Genomic DNA, 27,863 nt, shown 5'->3' with positions numbered 1-27,863 from the left:
TTTAAGAAACCACCAAACTTCCACTAGACCCCTAGCCTGGGAACCTCCATATGCCATGGGTGCAGTCCTAAAAAAGGCAAAAAGAACAACAACAACAAAAAAAGAGGTCAATGACTTAACAGTCACCTCACCAAAGAAGATATACAGATAAGCAAAGAAGCATATGAAAAGATGCTACACATCATGCGTCATCAGGGAAATGCAAATTAAAATAACAACAAGAGCAGTTCCCTGGTGGCTCAGCCAGTTAAGGATCCAACATTGTCACTGCAGTGGCTTGGATAGCTGCTATGGCATAGGTTCAGTCTCTAGGCTGGGAACTTCCACAGGCCACATGCATGGCCAAAAATTAAAAAAAATAAAATAAAATAACAATGAGATACTACTACACATCTACTAGAATGGCCAAAATCCAGAACACAGACATCACCAATTGCTGACAAGCATATGGAAAACAAGAACTCTCAATCATTGCTGGTGGGAATGCAAAATGATATTCCTTTGACCAATTTTTTAAATTAGGTTTTTTATTTTCTTATTGTTTTAAGACTTCTTTGTTATTTTAGATAATAATTGCTTATCAGATACGTCTTGAAAATATTCTCTCAGTCTGTGAATTAACTTTTCATTCTCTTTACAGCATCTTTTGCAGAGCAGAAAAAATTATTTTAATGAGGTCCAGACCATTAATCCTTCCTTTTATGGATTGTGCCTTTGGTATTATATCTAAAAAGTCATTCAGGAGTTCCTGTTGTGGCACAGTAGAAACGAATCCAACTAGGAACTATGAGGTTGCAGGTTCGATCCCTGGCCTCGCTCAGCGGGTTAAGGATCTGGCATTGCCATGAGCTGTGGTGTAGGTCGTAGATGCAGCTTGGATCCAGCGTTGCTGTTGCTGTGGTGTAGGCCGGCAGCTGTAGCTCTGATTAGACACCTAGCCTGGGAACCTCCACATGCCGCAGGTATGGCTCTGAAAAAAAAAAAAAAAAAAAAAGGCAAAAGTCATTCAAATTCAAGATCATCTAGATTTTCTCCTATGTTATATTCTAGGTGTTTTATAGCTTTACATTCTACATTTAGATCTGTGATCCATTTTGAGCTAGTTTCTTGAAAGATGTAAGGTCTATGTCTAAATTTTTTTTTTTTTGCATGTGGATGTCCAGTTGTCTTAGCACTATTTCTTGAAAACACTATCTGCTTCATTGTATTGCTTTTACCCCTTTTGCAAAGATCAGCCAACTATATAAATATGTGGATCTATTCCTGGGCTCTCTATTCTGTTCTCTTGATCTATTTGTCAATACCACACTGTCTTGATTATTTTATAGTAAGTCTTGAAGTTGGGTAATGTCAATTCTTCAACTTTGTTTTTCTCTTTCAATACTGTGTTGACTATTCTGGATCTTTTGCCTCTTCATGTAAACCTTAGAAGAGATTTGTTGATATCCTCAAAATAACCTGCTAGGGTTTTAATTGGGATTACTTTGAATCTGTAGATCAAGTTGGGAAGAACTGACATCTTGACAATATTGAGTCTTCCTATATATGAACATGGAATATATTTCCATTTATTTAGTTCTTTCATCAGAGTCTTGTAGTTTTCCTCATATAGATCTTATATCATATTTTGTTAGATTTATACCTAAGTTCTCTATTTTTTTTGGTGCGGTAATGTAAATGGTACTGCATTTTAAATTTCATATGCCACTTATTCATAGCTGCTGCATAGGAAAGCAGTTGACCACTTTTGTATACTAACCTTGTATACTTTAACCTTGCTATAAATTGCTTTTGTTTGTTTGTTTGTTTTGATTTTAGGGCCACACCTGCAGCATATGGAAATTCCCAGGCTAGGGCTTGGATCAAACGGGAGCTGTAGCTGCTGGCCTACACCACAGCTTTCAGTAATGCCAGATCCTTAACCCACTGAGCAAGGCCAAGGATGGAACCCATATCCTCATGGATACTAGTCAGATTTGTTACCACTGGGCCACGATAGGAACTCCTATAATTACTTATTAATTTCAGGAGTAGTTCTTCTTTTTTGGACTGTATATTCAGATTTTCTACATAGATGATCATGTCATCTGGAACAAAGACAATTTTATTTCTTCCTTCCCAGTCTGTATATCTATTATTTCCTTTTCTTGTCTTATTACATGTGCTAGGACTTCCAGTATGATGTTAAAAAAACAGTGGTGAAAGGGACATCTTACCTTGTTTCTGTTTTTAGCAAGGAAGCTCTTCTCATCATTTATGGGTTTTTTTGTAGATATTCTTTTTACAAAAGTTGAAGAAAATTCCCCTCTATTTTTTAGTTTACAGGGAGTTTTGTGGATTTTGTCAAATGCTTTTTATGCATCTTGATACGATCATGTGATTTTTCTTCTTTAGCTTGTTAACATAATGGGTTAAATAACTGATTTTTGGATGTTGAACCAGCTTTGCATACCCAGGATAAATCCCTCTTGGTCATGGTGTATAATTCTTTTTATGCATTGTTGAGTTTGATTTTCTAATATTTTGTTGAGAAATTTTGCATCTATGCTCATGAGAGACACTGGTCTATAGTTTTCTTTCTTTTTTTAATTTTCTTTATTTACTTGGCCACATCAGTGGCATGCAAAAGTTCCTGGGCCAGGGATCAAACCTGCACCACTGCAGTGACAATGCCAGATCCTTAACCTGCTGTGTCACAGGAGAACTGCAGTTTTCTTTTAATGTTTTTGTCTAGTTTTGTATTAGGGTAATGGTGGCCACACATAATGAATTAGGAAGAATTTCCTTGGCTTCTACCTTCTAGATTGTAGGGAATTGGTGTAATTTCTTTCTTAAATGTTTGGTAGAATTCATGTGGGCCTAGTGCTTTCTGTTCTGAAAGGTTATTAATTATTGGTTCAATTTCATTAATGGATATAGGCCTATTCAGATAATCTATTCCTTCCTAATGAATTTCAGTAGATTGTATCTTTCAAGGAATTGGTCCATTTCATCTGAGTTATCAAATTTGTCAGCATAAAGTTGTTGATAGTATGCCTTTATTATCTTTTTAATGACTACAGGATCTGCAGTGACATCACTTCTTTCATTTTAGATATTAGTAATTTGTGTCCTTTCTCTTTTTTTCTTAATTATCCCAGCTATAGACATCACTTTCATTGATTTTTTCAAAGAAACAGCTTTTGTTTTCAGTGATTTTCTCTATTGATTTCCTATTTTCAATTTCATTGATTTCTGCTCTAATTATTTTTTCCCCTTCTGCTAACTTTAGATTTAAATTGCTTTTCTTTTTCTAGTATCCTAAAGTGGAAGCTTGGATTACTGACTTTATATCTTTCTTCTTCTTCTTTTTTTTTTTTTTTTTTTTTTGTATTTTGCCATCTCTAGGATGGCTCCCGAGGCATATAGAGGTTCCCAGGCTAGGGATCCAATTGGAGCTGTAGCCACCGGCCTATGCCAGAGCCACAGCAATGCCAGATCTGAGCCACATCTGTGACCTACACCACAGCTCACGGCAACGCCAGATCCTTAACCCACTGATCAAGGCCAGGGATCGAACCCGCAACTTCATGGTTCCTAGTTGGATTTATTAACCACTGAGCCACGATGGGAACTCCTCCTTCTTCTTTTCTAACATATGCTTTCAATGTTATAATCTTCCTTCTAAGCACTGTTTTCACTGCATCCTACAAACTTTGATAAGTTGTGTTTTCATTTTAATTTAGTTCAAAATATTTTCAAGTTTCTCTTAAGGCTTCTTCTTTGATCCATGTGTTATTTGGAAATGGGTTGTTTAATCATTAAGTATTTTGGAATTTTCCATCTATCTTGTTATTAATTTCTAGCTTAATTCCATTGTAGTCTGAAAACATACTTTGTATGATTTCTATTCTTTTAAATTTGTTAAGGTATGGGTTTTGGCCCAGAATGTGGTCTGTCTTGGTGAATGTTCCCTGTGAGCTTGAGAATAATGTGTTCTGCTGTTGCTTGATGAAGTAGTCTATAGATGTCCATTATAGCTAATTGATGGTGTTATTGTGTTCAACTTTGTCCTTACTGATTTTCTGCCTGTTGGATCTATTTCTAATACAGGGGTGGTGATATCTCCAACTATTATAGTGGGTTCATCTATTTTTCCTTGCAGTTCTATCTGGTTTTGCCTCACATGGTTTGATGCTCTGTTGTTAAACACATATACATTAAGGATTTTTATGTCTTTTTGTAGAATTGACCCCTTTATCATTATGTAGTGCCCCTCTTTATTCCTGATAACTTCCCTTGGTCTGAAATCTTCTGTCTGAAATTAATATAGCTACTCCTTCTTTCTTTTGCTTAGTATTAGCATGGGATAGCTTTCTCTATCCATTTACTTTTAATCTATATGTGTCTTTATATTTAAAGTGGGTTTCTTGTAGACTACATATTTGGATTATATTTTTTGATGCACTCTGACAATTTCTGTCTTTTAATTATTGCAGTTAGACTCTTGATATTCAAAATGATTATTGATATATTTAGATTAATATCCACCATATTTGTTAGTTTTTTATTTGTTGTCCGTGTTCTTTGTCCCTATATTTGTCTTCTCTTTTTTGGCCTTTTGTGGTTTAAATTGGACATTTTGTATAATTTCATTTTCTCTCCTTTCTTAGAATATCAGTTATACTTTTATAAAAAACTTTTTAAAGTGGTTATCTTACAATTTGTGATATACATTTACAATTAATCCAAGTCCACTTCAAAATAAGACTATACTGCTTCACAGGTGGTACAATTATCTTATAACAAAATAATCCTAATACCTCTCTCGTGTCTTTTGTATCATTGCTGTCATTTTTTAACTTTTATATATATATATATATATATGTACATATATATATATATATATATATATGCATGCCTCATTTTATTGTACTTCCTTTTGTTGCACTTCGTAGATATTGTATATTTTACAAACTGAAGGTTTGTGGCAACCCTTCATCAAGAAAATCTATTGTACCAATTATTTTTTTGTCTTTTTGCCTTTTCTAGGGCCACTCCCGTGGCATATGGAGATTCCCAGGCTAGGGGTCTAATCGGAGCTGTAGCCTCCCAGCCTACGCCAGAGCCACAGCAATGCAGGATTTGAGCCGCATCTGTGACCTACACCACAGCTCACGGCAACGCCAGAGCCTTAACCCACTGAGCAAGACCAGGGATTGAACCTGCAACCTCATGGTTCCTAGTTGGATTCGTTAACCACTGAGCCACGATGGGAACTCCTACTGGTACCATTTTTACAACAGCATTTGTTCATTTTGTGTTTCTGTGTCACACTTCAGTAATTCTCCAATATTTCAAACTTTTTCCATATTATTATATTGTTATGATGATCTGTGGTCAGTGATTTTTGGTGTTACTACTATGAATTGCTGGAGGTTCAGATGATGGTTAGTTTTTTTGAGTTTTTTTTTTTTTTTGCTTTTTAGGACTGCACCCAAGGCATATGGAAGTTCCCAGGCTAGGGGTCAAATCGGAGCTACAGCTGCCGGCCTGCACCACAGCACAGCAACGCAGGATCCGAGCCACGTCTGCGACCTACACCACAACTCACAGCAACGTTGGATCCTTAACCCACTGAGTGAAGCCAGGGATCAAATCTGCAATCTCATGCTTCCTAGTCGGATTCGTTTCCTCTGAGCCATGATGGGAACTCCTGAGTGTTAGTATTTTTCAGTAAGGAATATTTTTTTGATAGGCAAGAAATAGATTTATTAGGATAGGATGCTTGTGAGAGATGCAAGCAGGCAGGCAAGGAGGCTCTGCCATGAATCATTTTTTAATTAAATTTTGTACATTGTTTTTTAGACATAATGCTATTACACACTTAATGGACTACGATATGGTGTAAACATAACTTTTATATGCACTAGAAAACAAACAAAAACTGTGTAACTACCTTTATGCAATATTTGCTTTATTGTGGGGGTCTGGAATTAAATGTGCAATATGTCCAAGGTATGCCTATATACACACACACATACACACACATATACAGAATTCTGGATTGGTATTTATTTTCTCTCAACTCTTTAAATATACTGTCTTTTTGCTTGCATGGCTTTTGAGAAAATGAATATAAATCTTAACATTTCTCCTCTATAGGTAAGGTGTTTTTTTTTCCCCTTTGATTTCTTTCAGGAGGTTTTTTAAAATGATTTTTTTTTCTATTATAGCTGGTTTACAATTTTCTACTGTACAGCAAAGTGACCCAGACATACATACATATATACATTCTTTTTTCTCACATTATCAATCTCCATCACAAGTGACTAGATATAGTTCCCAGTGCTACACAGCAGAATCTCATTGTTTATCCACTCCAAATGCAATAGTTTGCATCTATTAACCCCAAATACCCAGTCCATCTCATTCCCTCCCCCTCCCCTTTGGCAACCCCAAGTCTGTTCTCCATGTCTATGATTTTCTTTTCTGTGGAAAGGTTCATTTGTGCCATATACTGGATACCAGATATAAGTGATATCATATAGTGTTTGTCCTTCTCTTTCTGAGTTACTTCACTTAGTATGAGAGTCTCTAGTTCCATCCATGTTGCTGCAAATAGTATTATTTTGTTCTTTTTTATGGCTGAGTAGTATTCCATTGTGTATATATACACATCTTCCTAATCCATTCATCCATCGATGGACATTTAGGTTGTTTCCATGTCTTGACTATTGTGGATAGTGCTGCAATGAACATGGGGGCGCATGTGTCTTTTTCAAGGAAACTTGTGTCCGGATATATGCCCAGGAGTGGGATTGCTGCGTCATATGGTAGTTCTATGTATAGTTTTCTGAGGTACCTCCATACTGTTTTCCATAGTGGTTGTACCAACTTACATTCCCACTAACAGTGCAGGACAGTTCCCTTTTCTCCACACCCTCTCCAGCATTTGTTATTTGTGGACTTGTTAATGATGGCCATTCTGACAGGTGTGCGATGGTACCTCATAGTAGTTTTGATTTGTATCTCTCTAATACGCAGTGATGTTGAGCATTGTTTCATGTGCTTGTTGACCATCTGTATATCTCCTTTGGAGAAATTTCTGTTTTCAGGTCTTTCGCCCATTTTTCGATTGGGTTGTTGGCTTTTTTGCTGTTGAGTTGTATAAGTTGTTTGTGTATTCTAGAGATTAAGCCCTTGTCAGTTGCATCATGAGAAACTATTTTCTCCCATTCTGTAAGTTGTCTTTTTGTTTTTCTTATGGGTTCCTTTGCTGTGCAAAAGCCAATCTCAATAAAATACTAAAAAGCTTCTTTTGTTGTTTTAATGGAACTAGACAAGTTGATACTATCTATATAGAAAAACAAACATGCCCACAGAATGGGAGAAAATCTTTGCAAATGAATCAACTGACAAGGGATTAATCTCCAAAATTTATAAACACCTTCTGAAGCTCAATACCAAGAAAACAAATAACCCCATCAAAAAATGGGCAGAAGATCTAAACAGACAATTCTCCAAAGATGACATACAGATGGCCAAAAAACACATGAAAAGATGTTCAACATCACTCATTATTAGAGAAATGCAAATCAAAACCACTACGAGGTACCACCTTACACACTGGCCAGAATGGCCATCATCCAAAAGTCTACAAACAATAAGTGCTAGAGAGGTTGTGGAGAAAAAGGAACCCTAGTACACTGTTGGTGGGATTGTAAATTGGTGCGACCACTATGGAAAACAATATGGAGATTCCTCAGAAAACTAAACATAGAACTACCATTTGAGGGAGTCCCTGTCATGGTGCAGCGAAAATGAATCCGACTAGGAACCATGAGGTTGCAGGTTCAATCCCTGGCCTCCCTCAGTGGGTTAAGGATCCGGCGTTGCCATGAGCTGTGGTGTAGGTCGCAGATGAGACTCGGATCCTGCATTGCTGTCGCTCTGGCATAGGTTGGCAGCAACAGCTCCAATTAGACCCCTAGCCTGGGAACCTCCATATACTGCAGGTGCAGCCCTCAAAAGACCAAAAAAAAAAAAATAATAACTACCATTTAATCCAGCAATCCCACTCCTGGGCATCTATCCACAGAAAACCATGACTCGCAAATACACATGTACTCTGATGTTCTTTGCAGCACTCTTTTCAATAGCCAAGACATGGAAACAACCTAAATGTCCATCAACAGAGGAGTGGATCAAGAAGATGTGGTACATATATACACAATGGAATATTACTTGGCCATTAAAAGGAACAAAATAACGGCATTTTTAGCAACATGGATGACCCAGAAATTATCATGCTAAGTTAAGTCAGTCAGACAATGAGACACCAACATCAAATGCTATCACTTACATGTGGAATCTGAAAAAAGGACACAATGAACTTCTTTGCAAAACAGATACTAACTCACAGAACTTTGAAAAACTTATGGTTTCCAAAGGAGAGAGGTTGAGGGGTGGTGGGATGCTGGGGGTTTGGGATGGAAATGCTATATCATTGTTCAACTATAAATGTAATAAATCCATTGAGTAATATAAAAAAATAAAAATAAAGCGCTAAAAAAAAAGAAAAAAAAAAAAGAAAAGCAGACATGCACCATGCTACTGAAAAGAAAATTACATATGGAGTATTAAAGCATATTATAAAGCCTTTATAAATAAAATAGTGTGGGACTGCTCACCCGAACAGACCATAAACCAGTGAAACAGAAAAAGATAAAGTTAGATTCATACTTCACACCAGACACAAGAATAAATTTCACATAGATCAAAGATCTGAAGAAATACATTAAACCACATAAGTTCTAGAAGAAAAATTTGGTGAATTCCTGTATGTCCTCAAATGTAGGGAAAAGTTTTCTAACTATGACTCCAAAACCAGATGCAATAAAAGACTGATACATTTGACCACAAGAAATATCTTATAAGCAAAGTCAAATACAATGACTAATTGGAAGAATATATTTGCAAAATATATCACAGAGAAAGGGAAAATATCTCTACTATATAAAAAAACTCTCTTAGGAAGTTCCTTTGTGGCACAATGGGTTAAGAATCTGACGGTGCTGCAGTGGTGGTGCAGGCTCCGTCCCTGGACCAGGAAATTCCACAAGCTGTGGGTATGGCCAAAAAATTTTAAAAAGCTCTCTTAAATTGAGGGGAATACACCGAAAACTTGATTAAAAAAATAAGCAAAGGAGTTCCTTTCATGGCTCAGTGGTAAACAAACCAGACTAGGATCCATGAGGATGCAGGTTCAATCCCTCGCCTCGCTCAGTGGGTTAAGGATCCAGCACTGCTCTGAGCTGTGGTGTAGGTCATAGACGTGGCTCAGATCCCGTGTTGCCATGGCTGTGGCGTAGGCCGGCAGCTGCAGCTCTGGTTTGACTCCTAGCCAGGGAAATTCCATATGCCACAGGTGCGGCCCTAAAAAGCAAAAAAAAAAAAAAAAAATTAAAAATAAAAAATAAGCAAAAGACACAGAGAGTTCTCTCTCTCACACACACAAGATATAAAAATGTCCCTTAAACAATAAAATGTTCACTCTCAAATAATAAAAATGCAAAATGAAAATATACTGAGATACCATTTCCTAGGTATCAGATTGGCAAAAATTAAAAGTAAGACAATTTTTCCATTGATTGATTGGTTTTTTTGCTGTTGAGTTGTATAAGTTGCTTATATATTCTAGAGATTAAGCCCTTGTCAGTTGCATCATTTGAAACTATTTTCTCCCATTCTGTAAGTTGTCTTTTTGTTTTCTTTTGGGTTTCCTTTGCTGTGCAAAAGCTTTTCAGTTTGATGAGGTCCCATGGGTTTATTTTTGCTCTAATTTCTATTGCTTTGGGAGACTGACCTGAGAAAATATTCATGATGTTGATGTCAGAGAGTGTTTTGCCTATGTTTTCTTCTAGGAGTTTGATGGTGTCCTGTCGTATATTTAAGTCTTTCAGCCATTTGGAGTTTATTTTTGTGCATGGTGTGAGGGTGTGTTCTAGTTTCATTGCTTTGCATGCAGCTGTCCAGGTTTCCCAGCAATGCTTGCTGAATAGACTTTCCTTTTCCCATTTTATGTTCTTGCCTCCCTTGTCAAAGATTAATTGACCATAGGTGTCAGGGTTAATTTCCGGATTCTCTATTCTGTTTCATTGGTCTGTCTGTCTGTTTTGATACCAGTACCACACTATGGAGAACAGTTTGGAGATACCTTAGAAATCTATACATAGACCTTCCATATGACCCTGCAATCCCACTCTTGGGCATCTATCCGGACAAAGCTCTACTTAAAAGAGACACATGCACCCGCATGTTCATTGCAGCACTATTCACAATAGCCAGGACATGGAAACAATCCAAATGTCCATCGACAGAGGATTGGATTCGGAAGATGTGGTATATATACACGATGGAATACTACTCAGCCATAAAAAAGAACAACATAATGCCATTTGCAGCAACATGGATGGAACTAGAGAATCTCATACTGAGTGAAATGAGCCAGAAAGACAAAGACAAATACCATATGATATCACTTATAACTGGTATCTAATATCCAGCACAAATGAACATCTCCTCAGAAAAGAAAATCATGGACTTGGAGAAGAGACTTGTGATTGCCTGATGGGAGGGGGAGGGAGTGGGAGGGATCGGGAGCTTGGGCTTATCAGTCACAACCTAGAATAGATTTACAAGGAGATCCCGCTGAATAGCATTGAGAACTATGTCTAGATACTCATGTTGCAACAGAAGAAATGGTGGGGGAAAAATTGTAATTGTAATGTATACATGTAAGGATAACCTGACCCCCTTGCTGTACAGTGGGAAAATAAAATTAAAAAAAAAAAAAAAGTAAGACAACACAGTCAGTTGGTGAAACTATAGAGAAAGAGGCATTCACACATATACATTCAGTACCATACACTGGTGGGAATGCAAATTGGTACATCCCTTCTGGAGGGGGAATTTAGCAATATTTAACAAGAACACACACGCATTTACCACTTGAACCAGGATTTCCAGTCCTAGGAATTTACTCTGAAGATATGCTTTCAATAATATAAAAATACACATACATACAATTATTCATTGTAGCATTTTTTGTGAATGCAAAACAATGCAAACAACCTGAGTGCCCATACATAGGAGAGTGGTTAAACTATAGTGTACCCACACAATGGAATATTATGTAACCACAGGAAGGAAGGAGAAAGAGTCTGTGAATGATATGAAGTGATTTCTAGGAAGTATTAAGTTTAAAAATGATAGGGCAAAAGAGTAAGAAAGAAGGGAAAATAAGAAAATATCCATGTATCTGCTTATTTTGCAAAAGTAAACCAGGAAACACAAACCAGAAACTTAAAAGACTGGTTACCTACACAGCGTGAATGGAAATAGGATGGAAAAAATGGTGGATGCAAGTAGGGCAGAAGGAATTAGGGGGTGAGTATATACCTCTACATGGTTTTGGCTTTTGGAATTATATTAATAATGTTTCATAAATTCAAAAATAAATAAAATAAACCTTGTGGCTTAGTGGTTAACGAACCCAACTAGTATCCATGAGGACGTGGGTTTGATCCCTGGCCTTACTCAGTGGGTTAGGGTTCCAGCATTGCCGTGAGCTGTGGTGTAGATCGCAGATATGGCTCGGATCCCTCATTGCTATGGCTGCTGTAGGCCAGCAGCTACAGCTCTGATTTAACCCCTAGCCTGGGAACCTCCATATGCCAAGGGTGCAGCCCTAAAAAGACAAAAAATAAATAAATAAAATCAATAAGGATTGAGGATGCTTCCAAATGCAATATAAACAGAAGCAAATGAAGGTAATTGTATGTCAAATGAATAGCATAATCATGCTATGGTGGCAGTGGCAGGGGAGGAGGGTGGCAAAAACATACATATATAAGTATGCACATGATGTGTGTACATACATATATTTCCAAGCCTTGCTCTCTAAGAAGGCCTCTAGAAGCAATCACAACTTGGTACCAATGAACACATGTAGATCCCATATCCTGGCTTCTAAATACCATTTTTCAGTAAAAGAAACTGGGGTTTCTTGGAGAAATGTCTAATTCCAAGGCTGGGCAGGAAAAGTACAAAATGATCCCAAAAAGTAATGAAATGACCAAAGAATGAAGTGAACATGTCAAAAGACACAGGAGCCAGCTTGAAAGAACTGTCACTGGGAAAATCTGTGACAATTTGATCAACTAAATAATAATACGAATTATGACCATAGACTAAAACAAATATTCCTGAGTCCATACTGATATAAATAAAGAGTAATAATCAATTCAGGCAAGAAAGTTGATGAGTCACAGGATATTTACATACACTCAAAGTATCTCCCCACAGAATACTTATTCATCATGAAACAAAAAATAATAACTTCACAGTGGAGAAACCCAGGATCACCTCAACCAAGTAATAAAAGTTAAAATCAACATCATGTGCTTCCTGATATGATGTGCTGAGCATACAACTTCTGTAGTATTCCTGTCCAAAGTGCTCAGCCCAAATCCATCTAATCATGAGGAAATATTAGACAAGCCCCAAATTGAGGAACATTCCACAACATGACTGGCTTGTAGTCTTCAAAAATATCCATGTCATAAAAGACAAAGACTGGGGATGTTTCTGGATTTAAAGAGACATGACAATTCAATGCAATATGTCATCATGAATTAGTTCTTGGACCAGAGATTTTTATTCTCTTGATATAATGAACGTTAGTTAGACAGTAAGAAAAATTTGAATAAGCTCTGTAGATTAAATAATAGTGTTGTCAATGTTAGTTTCCTGATTTTGTTACTTGTACCATGGCTATGCAAGTGAATATCCTTGTATTTTAGGAAATACACATTACTTAGGGCTAAAAGGGCATCATATCTGCAACACAAAGTTTTATACCAAAAGAAAAAACTGTAAATGGTGATATGCCTGCTAAAAAAAAGTTTTGTAAAAAGTGACACAACTTCCCACTGTCAGCCCGGATAATCACACAGAAGAGTTTCATCCTAACCTGGAACAGCTAGCTTGGACTATAGAAGAGCAGGGGAAAAGCCTCTTTTATGTAGGCCACTGTATGTAAGCCATTGCTGGATCTTGTAACAGCAGCTTATCCTACACCAACTGATACACATCAGGTACCTTAAAGTGGGATGCTGACAAACAAACAAAATATTTGGCATTGCCCAATTCAGAGGTGGCTATGGAGGATAAAGGACAAGGAAAAACTTCCAGAAGGAGGATAAGGAAGACAAAGAATAAGGAAATCCCCTTCCAGAGAACAGAACCAGAATCCCCAACCAAACTGCCAGGGCAGGAAGTCTTCACAATTTCTGTCTAGAACGTTTCCTTATGTTTCCCATCCTTCTTTTTTCTGAATGTGAGCCATCATGGTTATTTTGTCCATGCCGCACCATTCTATATTGGGTGTTAGTGGTTGTCCATCTATATCTGGACTTGATGGAGAAAACTGAGCATAACACAGAGAAACTAAATTTTGAGTCGTACATAGCAACTGAATAGGACTTTGGATTGTTTCCCTTGGGGAATGGGAAGGGACGGCCAGAGGAGAAAGGTTGAGGCAGAGACTGCCAGTGGTCAGCTAAAATCTATTCTTCCCTTCGTCCTGGGCACATGGCTAGGCTACGTCTCCTAGCCCCATTGCATGTTGGGTGTGGCTATATAACAAAGTTCTCTCCATTTGGATACTTTTCTGTTCCAATGAAATGTGAACAGAAGCATTGGGTGCGATTTTCAGGCCTGGCCCATGAAAACCTCCCATGTGCAGTCGTCCATGATCTTTCCTCACCTTCCGTGGGCAAAAATGACAGTGATCAACCTTGGAAGCCCTGTGTTGAAGATGGCAGAGTTGTCTGCCATTAGCCTGTGTCTTTCAACAACCATATAGACAAAAAACACCTGCCAATTTGGAAGAGCCATCCTGAATTGCTACCAACAGGAGAAATTTTATGTATGAAGTCACTGAATTGCTACTGAGTCTCTTCTTACAACAGCTTAGCCTTCTGAAGTTAATACAGAGACTACTGGGGCTCTCAAAGCAGGCGGTTCTTAAGAAAAAGCTTTTGAAGGTGCCAAATCCTAAGACATGTCAGATAAACCTTTAAATGCTATGGAAGGGCCAGTTAAATGTGTCTACATGTATACTTAAACTTGGTATAAAGGACCCTGGTCCCAAGAGATTTAGAATCTGACCCAAACAGGTTTTGGCAGGTGTGAAATTGAGTGCCACGCTCTGCTCCAAGCTTAATCTTACTGCCCCATTCAAATTTCTCTCAACTCACTACCAAAGCCATTTCCAAAGGAGGAGATGAAGAAATTGGTTGCTTCACTAACAAGGAAAGCCAGGAAGTCACAGAGTAGTTTCCATGTGGCATAAGCTAGACCCTGACAGCTATGAAGTTTGGAGACTTCATGTAACAGTTACAAGTTCAATTACTACTGTACAGGTTTGGGAAAACCACATGGTAATAGCCTTCTCTCAGTTCCCTGAGAGATGGCTGCCGAAGAAAGGCATCCCCAGAACTTCAAAAGTGTGTGATTCTGAAACTGCCATCAATGAGTTAGCCTGGGGCATAGAGGGAGAGACTGTGACTTGGAGGAAACCAGGCTCTGTAGACAGGCAAGAGAATATTGGTAAGGAAATTTGGCAAAATGAAGGTCAGTGGGATGTGGAAGAATTGCATTGGGGTGGTAGGAATGAAGGCCTGATTGGAGAGCTTCCAAGAGAGAATGGAAGGGGCTCCCGTCGTGGCTCAGTGGAAACGAAACTGACTAGTATCCATGAGGATGCAGGTTTGATCCCTGGCCTCAATCAGCGGGTTAAGGATCCGGCGTTGCCGTGAGCTGTGTGTAGGTCGCAGATGCGGCTCTGATTCCACGTTGCAGTGCCTGTGGAATAGGCCAGCAGCTACAGCTCTGATTAGCCCCCTAGCCTGGGAGCCTCCATATGCCATGGGTGTGGCCCTAAAAAAATAAATTAAATTAAAAAAAAGAATGGAAGGAGAAGAAATCCAGAAGCAAAAAGAAAGAAATGGGGCAGTGGCTAAAGGGAGATGTTTGATCAAGGGAATGGTTTCTTTCCCTAGTTTTAAAGATGGGAGATGTTTGCATATTGCTAGGAATGATCCAACTGAGGAGAAAACTACTAATGCAGGGAAAGGGAGAGGGGGGAATTCAGTGACTTAGATACAGGAACAGTTTATTCACTGTAACAAAAGGAAATGCAGCATATATAAATACAGAGCAAGTAGGTGGGTATATTTAATACAAAGATGAAGAGAGGTGACCAAGAACATGCACTGTGGAGTCAGAGGACCCAAGTTCAAATCTAGACTCCATCACTTCTGAGTTATGTACACTTGAGCAAGTTGATTAACCTCTGCATTAAGTTTCCTTATCTGTAAAATGTGGGTAATATTAACCTGCAAGAAATTAACTACCTGTGAAGAAATCTGCTGCAAGAATTAACTACCAGTGAAACGCTTTGAATAGCTGTTCAGCACACAGTAAACACCCAATAAATATTGGCTGTTATTTCTTCAAAATTAGTTAGTTTTGCTATAAGTGCTATAAAATTATTTAAAATATAACTTGCCAAAGATTCACTGAACTCCTGCCTACCCTGAACTTAAGATGGAAGAGGTTAAAAAACAAAAAAAAAGGTAAAATAAAAAATAAATAAACTTACTGTAATTGACCATTTTATGTTTGCACTATCAGGCCCAAACTGACTTTGGGGAACTTAGTTCTCAGGAATTTAGTACAACCACACAACGATAAACTATTAAGTATTATTGTTCTCAATGGGTAGAATGAAGCCTAATGTGACTAATATCCATATTATACAAATCCATTTATCACAACTCATTTAAAGGTCTTGGTATTTGCCAGTTTTGAGAACATTGTACGTAACACTTTAGTGACCAAAGGTACAACTGCGAATGCCCTTTTTTTCTTAAAGCTGATGTGAGGTAGTGGGTAACCAACTATCCTCAGTTTTGCCCCACCCACCCCCAAGTGGTTACTAAATAGTTCTTACTTCTATGATGTCATTTTTAAAGAACTGAAGTATATGAATTTACGATGTTGTCCATGATGGTCATTTATGTTGTCCCCTTTGCCTGGAATTCTTGGCCTTGGTCACCCTGCCCCCATTTCACCTAGCCCACCTCTCAACTTTTAAAATTCAACTCAAGTAGCAACTTTATTCATAATAGGCAAAAAATGGAAACAAACCAGGTGTTCATCAACCACCGAATGAATAAACTGTTGATACACACAATATGGATATATCTCAAAAACACACTGAAAGAAACCTTGCACAGAAGCATACTATATGATTCCCTTCACATCTAGTTCTAAAACAGCCAAATTTTATCTATGGTGGAAAGAAACAGTTGTTGTCTCTACAGAGAAGGAATGGAAGCAGAGATTGACTGGTAAAGAGTATAAAGGCACTTTCTGGGTTGATGGTAATACTCTATCTCTTCAATTGGGGTTTGAGTTAAAACAGCTGTAAGCATTTGTTAAAACCCAGCAAACATATACTTAGAGTTTGTGTATTTCATCATAGATAATTTTTAAACCAAAAACAGAAATGATAAATACTAAACTCCTAATGATAAATACTGAAATATTTAGGGGGTAGTGTAACCATGTTTGCAATTTATTTTTAAATACATAAAAAGATACATATTGATAGATATATGGTAGAATATGCAAAAAAAGTGTTCACTGTAAAATTCAATATTGTTGTGTAACATTTTTCATAGTAAAATGCTGAGAAGAAACTCAAGTACCAGCCTTAAAGGAAGCCTCCCAGAGCATACTGATTGCCTCAGCTCCGGGATCCCATAACAATACTGAACTTGCTCCATATAATTAGTTCTGCAACTGCATCACAACCCCCAACAGAAGTGTAAGCAATCTGAAATCAAAGTCTGTCTTACTGGTCTCAGCAGCTAGCACAAGGCTAGGCACATAGTAGACAAGTCATAAGATTTGTTGACCTGAAGTGATACTTAGGTGAACTTCACCTAACTTCCTACAACCAAAGACCTTGTGTGTTTTTGGCTTCTTTTTGCTTTGGGTACTCCCCGGCCAGGGATCGAACCTGCACCACAGCAGTGACACTGGAGGTTTTTGTTTTGTTTTGTTTTGTTTTTTTTGTCTTTTCTAGGGCTGCGCCAGCAGTATATGGAGATTCCCAGGCTAGGTGGTCTAATTGAACGACGGATCCTTAACCCACTGAGCAAGGCCAGGGATCAAACACACAACCTCATGGTTCCTACTCGGATTCGTTAACTACTGTGCCACGACGGGAACTCTGACACTGGATTCTTAACCCACTGAGCCAGGAAGGAGCACTTATTGGCTCATTTTCTTTTGCTGAATCACTACAGCCACTAGAATAACCTACCTGACCTAGAATTCATTCACGTGAATCCTTACAATTCCCTTTCTGGCAAGATATTGAACAAATCCCTTCTGGTTAATCCTACTCCTCTTCCCCAGTCTCTAAACTTTAAAAATTAATCAAAAACTACTGATTGGGTTCCTTTTTCTCCACACCCTCTCCAGCACTTATTGTTTATAGACTTTTGGATGGTCATTCTGGCTGGTATAAGGTGGTACCTCAGAGTGGTTTTGATTTGCATTTCTCTAATAAGGAGTGATGTTGAACATCCTCTCTTGTGTTTTTTGGCCATTCACACGTTATCTTTGGAGAACTGTCTGTTGAGATCTTCTGCCCATTTTTTGATGGAGTTGTTTTTTTGGTGTTGCGCTGTAGGAGGTGTTTTTTGGAGATTAATCCCTTGTCAGTCAATTCATTTGCAAAGATTTTCTCCCATTCTGTGGGTTGTCTTTTCGTTTTGTTTAGGGTTTCCTTTGCTGTGCAGAAACGTTTAAGTCCAAGTCCCATTTGTTTATTTTTGTTTTTACTGTCATTACTCTAAGAGGTGGATCTGAGAAGATGTTGCAGTTGTTTATGTCAGAGTGTTTGGCCTGTTTTCCTCTAAGAGTTTTATAGTGCCTGGTCTTATATCTAGGTCTTTAACCCATTTTGAGTTTATGTTTGTGTATGGTGTTAGGGAGTGTTCTAAGTTCATTCTGTTACATGTGGCTGTCCAGTTTTCCCAGCACCTCTTATTGAACAAGCTGTCTTTTCTTCACTGTATATTGTTGCCTCCTTTGTCATAGATTAGTTGGCTGTAGGTGCATGGGTTGAATTCTGGGCTTTCTATCCTGTTCCACTGATCTGTATTTCTATCTTTGTGCCAGTACCATACACTTTTGATGACTGTTGCTTTGTAGTATAGTGTGAAGTCCGGGAGCCTGATTCCTCCAGCTCCATTTTTCTTTCTCAGGGTGGCTTTGGCTATTCTGGGTCTTTTGTGCTTCCAAACAAACTTTAAAGTGTTTTGTTCGAGTTCTGCGAGAACTGTCTACAAACACTAAGTGCTGGAGAGGGTGTGGAGAAAAAGGAACCCTAGTACACTGTTGATGGGATTGTATATTGGTGCAACCACTGTGGAAAATAGTATGGAGATGCCACAGAAAACTAAACATAGAACTACCATTTGATCCAGCAAATCCCACTCTTGGACATCTATCCAGAGAAAACCACAACTTGAAAAGATACATGTACTCCAATGTTCACTGCAGCACTATTTACAATAGCCAAGACATGGAAACAACCTATATGTCCACCAACAGAGAAGTGGATCAAGAAGATGTGGTACATAAACACAATGGAATATTACTCAGCCATTAAAAGGAATGAAATAATAGCATTTTTAGCAACATGGTTGGACCTAGAAATTATCATGTTAAGTGAAGTCAGTCAGACAATGAGACACTAACATCAAATACTATCATTGACATGTGGAATCTGAAAAAAGGACACAATGAACTTCTTTGCAAAACAGATACTGACTCACAGACTTTGAAAAATGTATGGTTTCCAAAGGAGACAATTTTGGGGGTGAGGAGATTCACTGGGGGTGTGGGATGGAAATGATATAAAATTGGATTGTGATAATCATTGTACAACTATAAATGTAATAAATCCATTGACTAATTTAAAAAAAGCTATCATGTAAAAAAAACAACAAAAACAAAAACAAACACTACTGATAGGCTCAGGGCTTAGATTTAATATATACTTTACAGAAGCCAGCTGGTTAGCATATTAAGGACTATGCTGATTCACACTACTCAGTTCTATAGCCAGCTGGACTCCTTGAAGATGCTCCATTTTCTCACCATGGCACAATGGATAATGTGCCATTTTATCTTTATGCAATTATCCACGTTATCCTTTTGTGTCAAATAGTCTCAGTGCTGTCAGGACTAACACAGGCAGACTGCCTGGACTTGAATGCCAACTCCATCACTTACTAGCCATGTAACTTTTGCACAAGGTGTTTTAATTTTTTGTGCCTCATTTTCCTCACTGCCTCCTGCTTTTGTTTTTTAAAAAGCCGAGGGGTGGGGAGAATATGGAATAATAATGTATTTTCACTGGTTGCCATCACTCTTAGTTAAGTTACTACATGTAAACCACTTTAAGCAGTGCCCAGCTATTAGTGATTGTTTATTATGTTCAGTTTTGCATCACCAGGCTTATAATATGATCCACAAATTAGCCTAAATGACCAATATGCTAGTGTTACATTGGTATGAATCATTTTTAAGAGTACAATGCAAATCTTACCACATTGAGGATTAAGAGTTTTCATTAAGAATTCAATTAGAATATTCTTTCTCAAATGTTGGCTTTCACTCACTTCCAAGCATCAGCCCCTTATCTAAGGGATGTTTTTCCACACACACAAACACACACACACACACAAACACACTCTCTCTCTCCCTTCTCTCCAGCTCAGCGCACCCTGCTAGTTTCCTTCCTAGCACGTATTACAGGTTTAATTATTTCATTTGAGTCTTTCCTTATTTGCTTGTCCCACTAGCTCTATGAAGGAGGGATGTTTTCTATCTTGTTAGATCTCTAACACATGCCTAATACATAATGGGCAATCAAATGTACACTGGATGAATAATGCAGATATCTTACAAAGCATTTGTCATACCAGATAAAAATTAAAGTAATAATGGTCACAGGTTTCTAAAGTAATATCCAATTAGGGATTTAGTCTCATTTAAAAATACACAAGATTTATTAAAAATATAAAATGGCAATGTTTTCTATAAATTATTCCCATCTAAACATGTAAAAATATGTGATAATAAGTACACTTTTTCTAAACCATTTATAGCCACCCTCCTCCTTCAATTACAAAAGATAAAACATACAACATACTGTAGGTTTATTTTTATTCAAAAAGTTACTGTCTCAAGACATAAATACAAATCAGAAAACAGTACAATTAGGACAATAGAATGTGGAGGACAACAGGTTAGAGTAATATATAAAACATTTTTAGCTGGTTGAAAACAAAGCTGTAAGAACTGCTTTCACAAAGAAGTACTCCTTTCGAGAGTGAGAAAAAAAAATCAACTTAGGTTTAAAAATCATATATACAGTCCTCTCAGCAGTTCTAGTAAATGCAGTGGTGTGAAAAACAACATAGGCAATACTTTTGCACATAACAATATTTGTTGATGGAAAAATCTGTTAGACAAGTTTGATTTTGTTATTAACCATGATTTAATAAAATAATTGTATTTTATCATGACCTTTTAGCTAACCTATGGTTTTTGGCTACCACAGCCCAATGCTTGTTGATTTCTGATTCTAAGAACTGAAAGCCTTTTGGTATTCACCCATCTGAAGATATTCCTGTATTGCAAGCATATTAAGGCATGGAATGATTAAAATAATATACCTCAAGAACTGAGAGACGACTGACAAAAGATAGATACACATGTAATATAAGTTAATATTTTGTTTTAAAAGATGTCTAGCTGCCTAAGCCTCGCAAAATGAGTTGATGTCAAAATGGCAAGTAGCCACTTTCTGTTTTAAACTAATTTATTTGTGAAAGGACATAAAATGAATTTTAAAGCTTAGCTTTCAAAGAATATTATGGGTTATGAATTCTATTATCCCATCTAATTTACATACAGAGGAAATGTACTGTAACCTGTTAGAAGTATCTTTAACCTGAAGACTGCTTGCAAAGACAGATAGATAAAACAATATAAAATACAAATTTAAAAATCATTTTAAAGCATGAACATTCATGCTTTTCTATTTTTAAACATTGTTAAACTTTCAATATATTTCTGAAACCTCATAATTTTAAGTTGGAATTTAAAAGTAAGAAAAAACTAAACAAACTGCGCAATTATAAAATCAGCACCAATTTATATATATATATAGTTTTATTTAAAATTTAGATCCCTATTCCCACACTCTAATAAGCTGTATAATTTTTGTTTAGAATTTTTCTGCAAACATACTACAATAAGCTTCTTTTATTTGGAGACAAAATACAGTGGCACTACTGGAAGGAATATCACAACATTACATTTTTTATCTTAAAGGACAAGCAAACTTTCAGGGTTGATAATGGGATAAGCATGTTGGACACTGGTTACCTTCTGGCAGTTCACTGCATCTGGGTATTTCTGAAAAGTATAGAGAAGCTCTTGGATTTTAAAAATATCTTAAAATACATTTTAGATGAAAAAATTGTAAAAGTTCTGCTTATAAGTTTACTTTTCTCCACAATTACAATATTTAAAAGAAACCTTTGTTGATTGCTATTTTAAGCATTTAAATTTAGAATGCTAAAAACAATTCTATCTTATAATTTCAGGGTACGGGGATAAATTCATCCTTTACTTTGATTCTTGGATGTAAACAGAAATCCAGCAGAGGTCAGCATTACTTAGTACACCCAGTAAATAAATGTGAAAGGATTCATGTCTGTACCAAATGCCTCTTCAGATTGTTATATTTTCTTTTTTTTAAAAAAGCATGAAATAATTGATTCAAAAGCCAACTAACAGCGCATAAATAAAATATTTACTTTCTAAGAAAAACTGTAGCTTATCATCAAATTGTTTACTTGTCCTTTACTTTTTTCAGGCAAACAAAACTGCCCCTCAATGCACTTGATCTTGGTAAGCATAAGCACATCATATTCTCCTTAGAGAAAAATCTGTACAGAATTTCACTGTATCTACCACACTTTATTTTAAAATTTCCTCTTCCACTTAGAAAATGACTTCACCACAGATTTAATTGTGTACTGGTATTAAAACATTGACACCCCAAGAACCTAATGAGAGAAAGGGAAAAAAAAAATCTCGTTAAAATTGTCATTCTTTTCTTCATAAAATATATTACATTAATACCTTGTAATACTAAGTTTAAAAACATGCTAAAAAATACTAAAAAACTCCCCTCTCTTCAGATATATAATTCTAAAATTATAATGAACATTACCATATAACATCAGACCTTAACTCACAAACATAAATAAAAGCAGAGATTATATCTCATTTTTGTGTTCATACAAACCTCTAACGCCTAGCAAATGCCCTGAACATTAGACATCCAACATTTGTTAAATGAACAAATGAATGTGCTTCTTGAACATATATACTTCTGTCACAGATTCATTAATAATGTCTGGCAAGGAGCTCCTGCTGTGGCACAGTGGGTTAAAAATTCAGCTGTAGCGGCTTAGGTCACTGCAGAGGCATGGGTTCGATCCCTGGCCCTGTGAAGTGGGTTAAAGGATCCAACAATACTGCACCACCCTGTGGCCCAGATTCAATCCCTGGCCTGGGAACTCCCATATGCTGCAGGTGTGGCCATAAAATTAAAAAAAAAAAAAAAAGAAAAAAGAATGTCTGACAAACTTAGTCACCGGCACTATGAAGTGGCTAGTTTTTAAAAAGGCATTTGAACATGTAGATCAAAAATATCCAACAGCAATGTAAATATCTTTTAGTTGTATATACTAAAAATTAGGCTCTTTGATTAAAATTCCAGCACTTACTATGACAAGTAATATTTTAAAATACTGTAATGAGCTAGTTAAAAAAAAAAAAAGGAAAACTGGTATTAAAACCAGAGGTAATGAGCAAAGATTGAGATTACAAAGCGCTCTTACTTGTAAATTAAATCTCACTTTAACAAAAGTCGTAGAGCTCAAGAATTGTTTTGATGTCAAGGAACTGCCTATTTTCTGGTATCTGACAGAAAATATCTGACTGCAGGCTCCTTGCAATAAATTATCAAGTAAGATAACAAGAGGAAGAGGATTAATGTATCCCATTTCTTACCTGTCACCCACCAAGACCACCACCACCACTACTCACCCCTTGTCCCCCCACCCTTCCAATAAGGTTCAGGGTTCTCCCTTTTTGGTTAAAGTCAGAGTTTAGGTGGTTAGAATGTTTCCACCAAAGAAGCCTAGGTAATAGGTGATATTTAAAAATCCCTTCTAGTCATAACACTCTGAGTAAAGGATGATCTAATGGTGAATGAAAGGATAAAATCTTAATTAGCAATTTTAGTGTAAAGTGTGGCATGAAGATGAACTCAAGGTTTTTTAAGCATATACTCTAAAAGTACTAATAGTAAGCTTTGGTATGCTGAGGCAATATTGGCCTACTAGTAGCACAAAACAACCACTGGTACAATGGGATAAACCAATGCTGATATTGTTTCCAAATAAGAAACTAACTAAATCATAAATCTAGAATCTTGTGTAGATGAAACCCAAAACTGATCTGTTCAGAGTTTTCGTATTACCACTTCTGATATCATGTTATGAAAAATATATTTAGGACTTAGTTAGTAATAACCTAAAGTATTTATACTAGGATACTTTGGGTTACTTCACTTAAAATTAGAGAATCTTAGAACTGGGTATAAAAGGATTTAAAGTCCCAATTTAAGTACTGTATGGATGACTCATCACAGGCATGACTAAAAACAAGATATAAGCTATTACATAAAGGCAAATGTAGATTTTTATACTGAAAAATTTGTTATTCTATTTCTTATCATTGAGATGAGGTAAAGTTTAATATATATCTTAAAAGAAATTAGTATTAACTTTTAACTTTATATATGTGGTCCAAGATTTCTAAAGATACCTGAACTTTTAAAGATATTGAGCACTCAATTATGGGACTGCTGCCATCATGTGGTAATACTATAAAACTACAGGTATAGATGCATGTGTTCATTTTCCTAATTTTAGTAGAAGCAGCAAAACCACTATCCTCTTAGTTATTAACACAAGAAAATACCAAAACTGTCTATAAAAAACAAATAATTATTAGGTCCCTATCTTTGGCTTCACTCAGGTTATATATAGCTTTTGCTAAATGTTAAATGTCAAAAATATACACACTTTTACATTGCTATTCCACTATTTTAGTAACGTGAAGAGCACTTTTTTGCAAATCTAGTGACTAAGGAATGCCTAAAGCTTTCCTGATTTTTAGAGGAAACACATGAAGAAATAAGGAGATCTCTAACTGCCCATATCAATTTTGACTACAGTTAATCATTTAAATTTCTAAATTACTTTTCTTATTATTTCTTCCAAATAAGTTCTGGGAAGTACACAGTAGAGGCAGTATGAGATTTTTTAATCAGATCAAATTACTACACTGACATTAGAGTTGTATAACTCTGAATAAGTCACTGTATTTGCTTGGGTATAAAAGTGGGATCCCACCACCTTTCTTACAAGGTTGCTAACTTTTCAAACTGAATCATGCCTAGTATAGTGTCAGTCACATAAGCTTTCAAATACTAGCTTCCACCCTTTTTCACCTCTAAGTGATAGTCTAGGTGGACTAAAATACAAGCCCTTTGAGAGTAGGGGAAGTATCTTATTCATTTTTACACAAACTTCCAAGCCAATAAACTGCTGAACTAATGCATTTCATCACATCTGCTTGAAAAGATTCCCTTTATGTCTCATCACAATCACTTCCTTCATGTTTTATTTTACTAATTGGAAGATACATATTCCTAGATTATCAGGGAAACCACATACTTCAATACGTACTTAAACTACAGACTTACGGGCAGGCTTAGGTCACATATGCTACTCAAATTATGGTCCTATTAGAGATGCAGAATGTCAGGCCACACTTCAGACCTACTGAAGCACAATCTACATCTTAATAAGATCTCCAGATGATTCATATGCCCATTATAGATTGATAAACAGTGGTTTAAAGAATCCCAAGGTGGCTTATCCAAAGATTTCTACACCCGTTGCTCTAGGAAACAGTGTCTTTGGTTCAAATAACTGGCCTTATTAATGTGTTTACGTGAGTTGGTTTGTCAAAATTCTTCCAAAAGCTATCTGAAAGCAGATCATGAGATGAGAGAGGGCAAGGAGAGAGTGCCAGAAATAGGGGCACAGAAGGCAGGCCTCATACAATAATAATTTAAGGTAGTAGCTATTAAGAAGGAATATAATTGGGTAGACACTGAAAAGAGAGAGAGAAGTGCAATTAACTGATTTAGTAATTTGACAAAACTAAACACCTACTATGCTAGGCCAAACTCAAATAATAAAATCATCACTCCCTGGAGTTTAGTCCATTGAGCAAAACGTGACACCCTGTTTCACTACACCAATCTGGTAATCATCAAAATAGAAGTGTATACAAAGTGTTACGGGAATTGAAAATAAAGTATCTATCTAAAAAAGCTTAGGAAAAACTCCACAGGTAAAGGAAGAATTCACTAAGAGGAAAAAGAAAGGGGCAATTCTGACAGAGAGAAATGCTTATACAAAGTCAGGGAGCAGTGAAAGAGCAGTGTCTCTGACAGAACTACAAGATTTTGATCCAAGCATTCTTAGGGAGAATATGGCAAAAGGGACTGATAAAATTGACAATATCCAAAAATAAGCAATTATCTCAATCCCCTTCTTTTTATTACCAAAGCCTTTGTTCAAGTTCTATTTTTCACCATGCCTTAACATGATTATGACTATTATGATTATTATTCCTCTCACTCCTATCCAAGGAAATCTTTCTGAAACACAGTTCTGATCATGCCACTCCTCCAATCAAAATCCTTCAATAGGTAACTCAAGCCTACAGGAAAAGTCCCAATTCCTTAACATAACACTCAAGTCCCAGTTGGCCAGGGATTTAAAAGCACACTGAATCTGTTATCACCACTGCACAAGCCCTCCTAAGCCCTCCCTCTCAAATCCCTTCTGGCTGCTTCTTGTTTTTTTTATCCCATCTCCTGTTCAGTTGTTTTTATTCATCCTCAATGTACTGTCCCAGCTCTTCAACCTCAAACTTAGGGATTGCCTACTACTTTTGATTTAACAATCTTGAGGCATACTTAAATTAAACCTACTGATTCATCCATAATTGAAGCTGGATCAAAGAAATCAGGCTTCAGTTCTGTTCTCTCTCGTCTGTTCTTTGACGGAGGCTAAGAGGAAAAAAAGGAAGGAAGTTGATAATTGCCATATCTATAATAAGCCAAATAGTAACCAAAAAATTGAAATTATTAAGTGTTCACATGGCCTATGTAATTACAACTGTACCCTACAATACTACTTTAAATACTGTATATTCAAACTACAGAATGTTTAAAAATGCAAAGGCAATTCATTTGTGGAAAATTATTCTTAAAGGTGAAAACTGGAAAACCAATTTTTTAATTTTATTTTAAAAACGTCTCGGAATTCCTATTGTGGCTAAGCAGTAATGAACCTGACTGTTATCCATGAAGGCTCAGGTTTGATCCCTGGCCTCACTCAATGGGTTAAGGATCTGGCACTGCTGTGAGCTGTGGTGTAGGTTGCAGATGTGGCTTGGATCTGGCATTGCTGTGGCTGTGGTGTGGGCGAGCAGCTGTAGCTCTGATCCAACCCCCAGTCTGGGAACTTACATACTCTGCAGGTGTGGCCCTAAAAAGCAAAAAAAAAAAAAAAAAAAAAAAAAAAAAAAAAAAAAAAGTCTCCCTCAACTTGCTTTCCTCTAAAGGCACCAAATCATACTATTCTAAAGACAAGCCATATTTAATAATTTCTTCCCTTTAAGGAGAATACACCAAGATAAACTGAGAAATACGATCAGAAGGCCTGGCTTATAATAATAGGTCTGTTGTACTGCTTACTAGTTTTGTCTCCTTGGAAAGGCTGTGTAAGCTTCAACATCTTCAATCCCTCCAACCTACCTCACAGAGTTGAATGAGCTGAAACATGTAGAAGCATTTTGTATATGATAAAGCCCTAACTATATATATGTCACACATATATAAAATCATATATATGATGTAATTATTAAATAATATACCCTTATATATATTCAACTTCCAAGTTTAAGTATTTTACTTTATTATCTGATATGGAAATTGGTCTCATATTAATAATGTACTATTTTCATAACAGTAAATAAATGCCAAATTATAAAGTGATATTATGCTTAGTATACTATTAAGCAAGATATAGCCTTTAAATCCAAACATCCCCAAATTAATCTAAAAGTTTATCATCTTAAACCCTCACCAACCTCACCCTTTCTCAATCCCATCTCAAATATCTAAACTCCTGGCAACTATTTTACTTAATTTTGCAAAACTTACTTTTCATGGCAAGTATTTCTTTCCTATAATAAATATCCAACTTAACTTCCAAAAGATCTAAATTGAAAATCTTACAGAAATCATTGTCTTACCAAGTCTATATCCATGGTGTCGAAATCCATCCCCTCATTAAGATCTTCAATCCTCCCTTCTGAGGACATCATAACATCTTCAACTATTGGCTCTTCATCATCTTCCATTAGGCTTGTGCCACGCCGACTAGAGAAATACAAAACAAGGTCAAGATCAGAACCAAAGTTATGACTATTAATGTACTGGC

At 36.6% G+C, this 27,863-nt stretch overlaps 1 protein-coding gene across 15 annotated transcripts in view; it reads right to left on the bottom strand.

The window, feature by feature from the left end:
• The window catches only part of STAG2 (stromal antigen 2), a 141,289-nt gene continuing 133,765 nt past the window's right edge, over positions 20,340 to 27,863 (bottom strand). For 8 of the 15 annotated variants that reach the window (XM_021080228.1, XM_021080225.1, XM_005673884.3 and 5 more), the window contains 3 exons: positions 27,676 to 27,802; positions 26,348 to 26,425; positions 20,342 to 22,271 (listed from right to left, as the gene is read on the bottom strand). In XM_021080228.1, the coding sequence (XP_020935887.1) occupies positions 22,248 to 22,271; positions 26,348 to 26,425; positions 27,676 to 27,802 (229 nt within the window). In that variant the 3' untranslated portion in view covers positions 20,342 to 22,247. Of the gene's footprint in view, positions 22,272 to 26,347; positions 26,426 to 27,675; positions 27,803 to 27,863 lie in introns of all 15 variants that reach the window. The other 7 variants (XM_013986403.2, XM_021080229.1, XM_005673885.3 and 4 more) reach the window with 2 other exon arrangements.

Source organism: Sus scrofa, chromosome X (assembly GCF_000003025.6).
Source record: "Sus scrofa isolate TJ Tabasco breed Duroc chromosome X, Sscrofa11.1, whole genome shotgun sequence".
NCBI lineage: Eukaryota > Metazoa > Chordata > Mammalia > Artiodactyla > Suidae > Sus > Sus scrofa.
The sequence above is the reverse complement of the archived record's forward strand: the minus strand, read 5'-3'. Positions and strand labels throughout refer to the sequence as shown.